A 9,389-nucleotide genomic window follows, 5' to 3' on the forward strand; every position below is an offset into this window, starting at 1 on the left:
TTCTGCCTGGCTATACATCTAATACAGTCCCTTTTGGGGATCGCCGCCGCCCCCCCGCGACCCCTGCCCCAACTCTCCTTTGGACCTCTATTAGTCTGTGCCAGCCCCAACCTGACCTCCTACTTTTCTTTCCATACCTAGGCTTTCTTCCCGGCCTGCTCCTTCACCAATAAAAAGAAAACCCAACTCTGTCCTCCTCCTCACCTGGCTTGGGGCATCCCTAGGCTGGCTGCAGGGCCGAGGGGTGTGGAGCGCGGCCTGCCGGACTCCAGAGGTGGAGGCAGAGCGCCCCAGGCGGTAGCCTCCTGTGAAGTCTGAGGTGGAAAATGAGAAGTGAGGAGGGGTAGGGGAGTCCAGGTTATCTTCCCGAAGTTCCCAGATAGCAGAGGAGAAAAGGGGATGGACATTCAGTATTAAAATGGAGGGCCTAGGACATGGACCCAGAGAGGTTTCCCCCGTCCAGCCCCATCTGCGTCCGGGTGTGGGCAGGGTGTCACCTCCATTGCGGTGGCAGGCAGGAAACGTCTGGCATGGTATGGGCAGCGCTGTGCGGCTCCCTCCTCGGTCCCCTCCATGGTGGATCCTGGCCAGCAGGCCCTCTGCCCCCTGACTCCTCACTGGGATCCCTGATGCCATAGGGCCCTTGTCCTCACGCTCCACCTTGCCTGGACCCTCGGCACTGCCGTTCCAGGCCCGGGCGCCATCCTCGATCTCTGCTGGGATGGATGACAAGGGGAGCTCAGTGCCTACACACGGGAAGGGTTTTGCTGTCCCTCCAGCAACACACACTATGGCATGCAGGGACCAGAAGTAACTGCCCCTTTGCAAGTCACAGCTGGGATGGCAGGGACTCTACTTCACACTTCCCAAACACACACACACACACAGGAGGGACCCCAATACTGTCACTTTCCCTTCCACCCACTGGTACCATCCCTGGGCTGAGAATCACAGATATTGCTGTTGTCAAACCCTTTTCTGTGGTCAAAGGGGTCTCCCCTGCCCTAGCTTTAGTCCCAGAGCCCCTGCAGACTGATAGGGCCAGAATGGCCACCATCTGAAACAGAAACCAGGAGCCCTGGTCTTCCCCAGGAGTGTGTGTGGGGGGGATCCCAAATCCTGAGCCAGGAAGTGGAAAGGGGGAGGTTGTTGGGGGAAGGGTTGCAAGTGAACTAAGCTCAGCTCTGAGAGGAGGCCTGGCAGAGCATTTCGTTGCCAGGCAACGGTAGGGGCCTCCCTCTCCTCTCCCTCCTGTCTGGATGGGTTGCCATGGCAACAGCTGGGAGGCAGCTGTGTTTAGCTCCTAGTGTGCGCACACTCACACACACCCCTGCAGCCTAGCAAAGGGAAGGGCAGGGAGTAGAGCAGGATGGGGCAGGAGGAAGCCTCCCCATTGCAGATCCTCCTGCCCCTCCAGCGCACATGTGGGGACTCTGTCCCCTCAGTCTCTTGCATGCCCTTATTCTTTGGTCTCTTTTGAGAACTTCCCACTTCAGGACAATGGGTTGTGGCTTCCAAATAACCCTTCCATCACTTCTCTGACATCATCGTGGGCATCCCCAGTCCCCCACCCCCAAATTCCTACCCCTCACTCACTGTCCAGCTCTTTTGCCTTCCTCCCTCCGTACAGGACCTTCCTCTGCAGAGCCCAGCCTGCCCCAAATGTCGTGGCGCCCATCTCCTCTTCTTCCTCTTCTGGTGTCCCTGCACTGGCGATGACATGGGCGCAGGAGATGCTGGCAAAGGCACCCCCATCGGTCCCTTGCTCCTGAAGCTGGATCTTGACCATGGGGGATGGGGCCCCCAATCCACAGCCCTTATTCAGCACCCCCCCAGCCTTGAGGTTCTCATAGGCAGGGGGTCTCTTGAGCCCAGCTGCTGCAGCTGGGTAGGTCCAGAGGGGAGTCAGGGGGCCTGCAGTTGGGTCCGGAAGGCTGTGTGGGGAGGCCAGGCAGCCACGGTGGTGGAGGACCCCAGCCGCTGCACCCATGGCCCCGCTGTGGGGGCTGGACTTCCCAGGCACTGGGGGCCTTGAGCTGGTGCACAGCATCCCGTGGAGGACTGAGATCTCCTTCTCCGTCTTTGGCTCCCCAGCACCCAGGGGTGGACCAGCTGGCAGGACGGAGTGCGTGGTCACCTTGACTGCCGAGTACACCATGGTGTAAGACACAGCCTTGTCCTTGGGGGGGCCAGGGAGCAAGGCGGCCGGGGCAGGAGGGGCTGCCGGCGCCCCTGCCGCCTTGGGGCAGATCATGCTGTGGGAGTTGGGGAGCTCCCGCTCCCCCCGGAGCTGGCCAGAGCCCTGGGGTGGCAACGGTGTTGAGTGGCTCCGGGCACGGCCCGAGGGTCCCAGCAGCAGCAGGTTGGCAGCAGGAGGCGGAGGCGGTGGGGGAGGCGTCTCCCGCTCCCGGGCAGGCACTTGGGGAGCTGGGGTGGAGCCCGCTGGCTCCTTCGAGTGGCAGAGGACCGGTAGCCTCGAGACCCCATCACCAGGGGTTCGGGAAGCAGGCTTGGCTTGGGGGAAGGCCAGGAGTGGAGGACGGTGCTGGAGGAGGTTGGGGAAGGGCGGGGGGATTTCACAAGGAGTGGTCTTGGTAGGTGTCCCATCCCTCCGGCTTGGGAGGGCTGAAGCTGGCCGGCGGTGGGTGTGGGGCTGCAGGGCCTGAGGCTGGTGTGGCGAGGAGGTTGCGGTCAATGGAGGGGCCCCATTGGCCCGGCCTTCCCCTGCCTCCTCAGGCAGAGGGTACTTCATCTCCTCATATATAGCCTCGCTCTCCTCTGAGTCCGAATCGGCGCCAGCTGGAGGGGTCGGGCCCCTACCCCCAAGAGGGGGTCCAGTTAGGCCCCCTCCGCTTCGCCCTCCTCCCCTGAAGACATCCCCCACCATCTCAATGTACACGGGCTCCTCTTCCTGGGCACCCACCTCAGGGTCCCCAGCTATGCAGGACCCCCTACTGAGGCGCTGAAGGGGCAGATTCCCCCCTCGAGGAGAGGGGGCTGGGGGGCAGGACTCATCGAAGGAGACAGAAAGCTGAGTATTGGGGCTTCGCCTGGGCTTCTGTGGAGGAACCTTCCGGCTGGACTCTCGGCCCTCTGGGGTTGGCTTCTGTGAGCCTGGGTAGAATGGGAAAGAGAAAAATAAACTGGGTTCTTAGTGGGGGAAGGATATGGGCAGACCCTTTTCATCTCTTACCCCATCTCCAAGGATGTATCTGCCTCTTTATTTTCCCCACATTCCTCAACTTTAAACACATGGGTTCCTTTTTTACCAGCCAGCTCTATCATCCTTCTGATGAACTCCCCAGAATCTGCGGTTCCCACCCTAAATTCTGTTCCACCCTCATCCCATGAATGGGCTTTTCAGGGAGCTTTCCCTACCCTTGAATGGTTCATCTCAGACCCTTCCAAAAAGAAATTACCCCCCCCCCACACTCCCTCTGAGAATGGAACCTTCCATTTCCTTGGTCCTTCCCTGAATGAACCCTCCTCCCCTGTAGGCCTCTCTTGGCCTGGAATGGATCCTCCCAGCTCCTGGTGAGGATTGGGGATATCTCACCTGCTTTCTTGCCAGGGGGCATCTCTGCCCCTGACCCTGCCATGGTGAGCTTGGTGCTGGGATGTCTCCGTGGCTTGGCAGGGGGTCTTCGGGCACTGCTGTCCTCTGTGAGACCGCCACCTCCCCCCCCAGGCCCACCCCCAACACTGTCCATGCTGCCCACTGAATGACAAGAGAGTGAGCGTGGGGCCATGGCGCTGCGGCAGGGGTGGGGGGTGTGCTCCTGGGAGGCTGGCATTGTCATGAAGCCCATCCTGAGGGAGCGGCGCAGTGAAGCGATGTCCCGCACACGGACCCCAGGCCCTGGGCCGGCCCCGGGCCCGGCGGGGCCTATAGGGGCCACCTCCTTACTGGAGCTGGGGAGAGAAAGCCAAGATGGAACAAAGGTTGGGCCTCAGGCCTGGGCCTCCCCCTCCTCTACCCTAAGAGGGGTGTGCAACCCTGTGGCTTTCCAGGAGGAGGAGGAGGAAGAGGAGGAAGGGGCCTGGAGTGGGGACAGGAGGCTACCCGAAAGTCCAGGGTACTAAACTAGAAACTTCAGGCAGAATCCCTAGGCTTTAAAAAAGACAAGGAAATTGGGGAGGAGAGGAGAGCAGGGATGAGAGAACGGATGAGCATGTGTGCAGGGGAGTATGGCTGGAGCTATGTGATCCCAGCTTGGGCATATCTGGCACACGCACTCATGTGGACGGCTTCATGCGCAGGTAGAGAGATGCATGCACAGGCACAGCCCCATCTGGCACATACACCTGCCACCTTGGCCCTGCTCCTCCCAAGCTTACGCTGGCCCACACCTGGCCTCTGGCCTCCTGTCACGTCTGGCTACCGCGGCCTGCACTCCCACATCACACCGCGTCTCCATTCCCAGATGAAGGCCATACAGCCGCATCGTCAGAACAGCCTCCTGCTGATCCTTTTCCTCCCTTCCCCTCTCTCTTCCTCTCCCTCGGTGTTGTCCTTTCTGTCAACCTCCCAGGCTCACCCCCATTCCCTTTCACTGTCCCTGAGCTTCTGTGTGAGTGAAAGGAGGGGCAGCAGGCAAGGAAGAGGGGAGAGCCACTGTGGGGTGGGCTCTCATTAAGGCCCTGTCTACTAACCCTTCATTAGGGAGAGATCACTGCAGTCATAGCTCTGATTAATCTAATTAACAACAAGAATTAAACTCCACAGTTTCAAGGAGGGAGAAGGGAGCAGGGAGGTGGCTCTGACTCAGGCTCCAAGAGGCTGTGTAGTCAATGGGAATGAAGAGAGAGGGGAGCGGGAGGGGAGAGGCCGGGATCCAGGTCCCCAGGAGGGCAAGGAGAGAGGGCAAGCAGGAAGAGGTCCCCAGCCCTGGCTCTTCTGCAGGGCCCAGCCTTCATGTCTCCCAACACACACACACACACACACACACACACACGCACGCACACACACAATCTTGTCGCTAGGCCCCTCACCTCCCCCAGCAGAGGAGGCTGAGACGGGGCCAAACGGATCTTCTCTGGTGCCCCTCAAATGACCCTGTCCCTGGATCATGAGGGTAGCAGGGCCTGCCCCTACCAAGGTCAGGTGACAGGGGTGCCTGGAGCCAGCTCCACATTGACAGAAAGGAGGAGACTAGAGGCCAGAGGTGAGTCAGGAAGGAATGACTCGGGCCTCCAGGGGTGGGGAAGAGCCAACAGGGTGCTCCTGAGCTGGAAGCCCCCAACGAGGCCAAGACAAGGGCTGGAGCCAGGAGCCAGGAGCAGGGTGGGGACAGGGTGTATGCAATTCCAGCAATTCTGTACTGAGCTAAGATCAGACTCATGACCAGGCTGTTGGAGCCAGGAAGGACAGAGGGATGTGGCCCAGCCACCAGGGAAGCAGAGGTGTGGGACACCCCAGAGGGCAATCTGGGATCGCAGCCTTACCTCCTCTTGGCCTCCTCCTCCTTGTGCTGCCTCCACTCCAGCTTGGTTTTTCGGTAGAGGAGGTTCATGTCGTGGGGCAGGAGGTGGGGGCTGGGGGGCCCTGCTCAGCGCCACCAGGCCCGGGGGGCGGCCCTCCCTGGGTCCCGGATCCACTTGGTGGAGATGGGGAGAAAAAAAGGAAGATGGGGGGGTGGGTGGNACAGAGAGAGAGAGAGAAAGAAGCGGAGATGTGACTTGGGTCCTCAGAGAGTGGAAAACAGATGGAAGCACAGAAAACCCAACACTGCCTCTAGGACTCATAGACAGACACAGAAGGACATGTGTACAGTCACACACCTTGACAAAGGTGTCCAGAGCCACAAACACACATCCTGGAGAGATGAGCTCGACACAGATTCCCATCCTGTAAATACATCCCAATCTACCACACAGACAGGCCCCACAAATATACAGCAACCCCACAGCCACACAAACACACAAACCACCAGGCCACAGAACCCATATCTACAAACAGAGGACCAGACACATAGATCAGCAGGGGTAAACACAACCTAGGATCAGGCAGACACACACAGACATAAACACCCCCGACACACCCACAGCACACACAGATCTCCAGACACACACAGATCGGCTACACAGAACCGGACATACCTACAGACAAGGAGTTATGCTGGGGCCTATTTGCGTACATTGCACCCCACTGGGGAAGGGGGAGACAGTCAGAATCCCCACCCCCTCTTGGGCCCTGAGGCAGGGGGTGTCATGAGGACGGAGTGGGGATGCTGGGGAAGGGGAGGGGGCACTCCAAGTTGGGTATCTACAATACTACTAAACATCTATTTCCATTCCCTGCGAGCAGTTCCCCCTTCCAGTCCTCTTCCTGGGCCCGGGCCACGGTCCATCCCTATTCCTGCAACCCTGGCCCCTCGGTGACCGTCTCCACCTCTCTACGTGATGGCCCAAATCACCTTATTCCTTCTCCAGGATCTGGGAGGCTCCCGGCTTTCCTCTTCCAGTCCCTGCCCTCAATCCCACCGCGGGGGGAGGGGAGGAGGGTGTCTCCAGGCTAGCCCCATAGCTCCCTTCTGAGCTGCGGCCTCCATACCTGTTTTGGTTTCCCTCCCCCCCAAACACACTCTCCTTTTCGCCGTCGGCCTCACCTCTCCTCCTAGGCGCCCCTCCTCACTGCCGTCCTCTCCCTTCCCTGTTTGTTCCAAACCTGGTGGCTTCATTCCCCTCTCCATCCAAGGGCCCCAGGTTCCCGGGCACCCCTCCCCTTCCCCTTGTCCTGCTACCCTGGGTTTCTCCGTCTCTCGCCCCGCCAATCCTCACTACTCCCTGTCCCCCCATCAAACCTCCCCGCACCAAGGCTCCCCAATTTCCACATCACCGTACCTGGCCTGCCGGGCGCCGGCCCCCCCATGCCGGGCTCCGCCCGGAGCAGGAGGAGGGAGGAGGAGAGACAGAGAGAGACCGGGGGGAGGGGAGNAGGCGTCCGCTCTTCGTCGCCCCTCGGCCCCTGCCCGGCTGGGCGGTGTTCGGCTCGGTGTCCAAGGCCCCGGCGGAGCGAAGTGGGGCGCAGCGCGTAGCGGCGCCCCCAGGTGGCAGCCCAGGTCCTGCACCCCCGCGCGTACCCGGTGCGCGCCCGGCGCTTCCCGGTGCGCACCCCGCGTCGGGCCGGGGCGAGGCTGCGGCTGCGGGGCCCTGAGTGCAGTGAGGCCATGAGGCCGGCAGGGGGTGCCGCTTTCCGGGACGAGGGGCTCGGAGAGTCGCGAGCCCTACCCTCCGCGTTTCTGCCCGGCAGGGGGCGGGCTCCCTGCTCTGCGCCCCATCTTCCTGCCGCCCCCCAGATGCGCGGGGAGCACCGAAGCTGACTGTCTTGGAGCTGGTCGCGTATCCCTGTAGCCTTCTGGGCGCCCGGACCTCATTTCACAGCCTGGGCTCAAAGGCTTCCGCCAGTCCGCCCCCGCCGCCCAGTCATCCTTCCACTAACCTTTGACTCCGCGGCAGCGCCACGTCTTGGGTGCCCTGGGGGTTTACCTCTGACTGGGACTACCAGAGCAATGGTCCGGGTGCGGTCGAGGCGGCTGCCCAAGGTAGCGACCTCGCGCCCCCCCTCTTCAGCCCATCACCTTTCTCTTCAGCTCCGAGGAATCCTCACTCGGAAATCCCTTTGCCACACATTAGTTGCAAGAAGACCTGGGTTCTACTCCTAAGTGGCCGACAGATGGACCCCCGAAAGATATCCACCCCTAATTTCCGGAACCTGTGCACGTTACTTTAAATGGCAAATGTTTGCAGATGTGCTGTGTGGCTTTGGGCAAATCACACAACCTCTCTGAGAGATGCCTCATCACGTATTTACCTTCGTAAGGTTGTTGGGGACAGCAAAATAATTAATATAAGGAACTCTGTAAGTCGTAAAATACATTAAAGGGCTATTATTACCCCCCTCAAAAGGTAACCCATTAAAATAAAAAGTCTTTTCACGTTTACACCTTAATGTGAATGTATTCATGCAATAAACACTTGCGTCGAGACCAGCAATGTCCCAGGGCCTGTAGACGCGGAGGAGTCCAAGTTGACGCTGAGTGTCTGAGTTGGTGGGAAAGGGAGGGTCCAAAGATAAATTTTGAAGTTTGTAGCGAGTCAGCGCTGAAGGAAGGAGGATCTGGGGGCGGAGCAGCAGGGCGGTGTTCTGAATATTGCCAAAGGGGAGAGAGTTGGGGGGTGGGGGTCTTGTGTGGGAGGCTGCTTCCTGGGCCTCAGGACCTGGAAGAACTTGGGACCTGGCTGTGGTGGCCAATGCTACCATGAAGGGAGAGAGGCAGAGTGCAGATGCATTTTAATAAAGAAATACAGAATAAATATATAAACGTGGAGGCAGGAGGCATTATTTTGTTTTTTCCTAACCCTGAAGAATGGTTAAAAATTTCCATGAGCTCAAGCTGAAGAAGGAGGGATGTGTCAGCCAATCCTGGTCTCCATGCCATCAAATACTAGCTCCCCGGCCTCGGGCAGATAACCGAATGCCCAGGAGCCTGTTTCCTCGGCAGAAACTCTGGAGCTTAAACCCTGGAGCTTAGCCCAGGACTGTTTTGAAAATCCATGAGAAAACTATGTAAAGCCAACCAATAATGAGGAATTTTCAACGTGCTCAAGAATAGTCTGTTTGACCAAAATGAATCAGAATCCATTTCCTTCTGAGCCCAAGAGTGAAGGCAGATGTGTGTTAGACACTGCTTTTACTCAGCTTGTTGACTGAGTGTGCCAAAAAAGAGAAAATGACGGTTGGGGGGTTGTTTTTTCACACCAAGCATACAGTCCTTCATGCGTGTGTGTGGACTCTCCATGGCAAAGGAGGGAGGGGATGGGAGAGATGAGGTGCTTTGGGCCTGCTGGGTTTGTCTTCAGGTGCGTCTCTGTGGGTGACAGTGTGTACACATGCACATACGTGTATGTGACCAGGGTTGGAGAGAAAGTGCAAGTCAGCACCTTTCTGAGCACATCTTTATTTCTCCATGTGGGGGCCAGACAAGGGCACACCTGAGTGTGCAGAATGTCCCAGATGTACCACTGACAGCCTTTCTGAACCTCCCGGGTCTTAATATCCACATCGAAAAAGGGTGCCTTAACAGTGCCTGGGATTGGTTCAACTACTCCAGCACAATGCAACAAAAGATATTGGGAGTATAGATGAACCAAGGTTGGTTGCGAGTTGATCATTGTGCAAATTGCATGATGGGTACCTGGGACTATATCACGCTCTCTCTACTTGGGGGTATGTTTGCAGATTGTCATAATAATCCACGTTTTAAAATAAGGACAGAAAAGGGTAACAGGACCTTCCTCATACCGTTACTGTGAAAGCCGGTAAAGATACGACATTAACAATTGCAGCAGCACCCAAACATTACTGGGTGTTCATGGGGTGGCAGGCA

General features: G+C 58.5%; 1 protein-coding gene across 1 annotated transcript in view; it reads right to left on the minus strand.

Moving 5' to 3' along the window:
• LOC144227217 (neuronal tyrosine-phosphorylated phosphoinositide-3-kinase adapter 1) overlaps positions 1–6,912 on the minus strand; it is a 12,685-nt gene extending 5,773 nt beyond the window's left edge. Inside the window, exons 1-6 of the mRNA XM_077758821.1 lie at positions 6,844–6,912; positions 5,446–5,597; positions 3,557–3,912; positions 1,597–3,114; positions 498–713; positions 205–314 (exon numbers count right to left, since the gene is read on the minus strand). Coding sequence (XP_077614947.1) covers positions 205–314; positions 498–713; positions 1,597–3,114; positions 3,557–3,912; positions 5,446–5,513 — 2,268 coding nt within the window. The 5' untranslated portion in view covers positions 5,514–5,597; positions 6,844–6,912. The remainder of the gene's footprint in view (positions 1–204; positions 315–497; positions 714–1,596; positions 3,115–3,556; positions 3,913–5,445; positions 5,598–6,843) is intronic.
• Between the last annotated feature and the right edge of the window lie 2,477 nt (positions 6,913–9,389).

This window comes from Crocuta crocuta, unplaced genomic scaffold, assembly GCF_008692635.1.
Source record: "Crocuta crocuta isolate KB4526 unplaced genomic scaffold, BGI_CrCroc_1.0 scaffold273, whole genome shotgun sequence".
NCBI classification, from domain to species: Eukaryota; Metazoa; Chordata; class Mammalia; order Carnivora; family Hyaenidae; genus Crocuta; species Crocuta crocuta.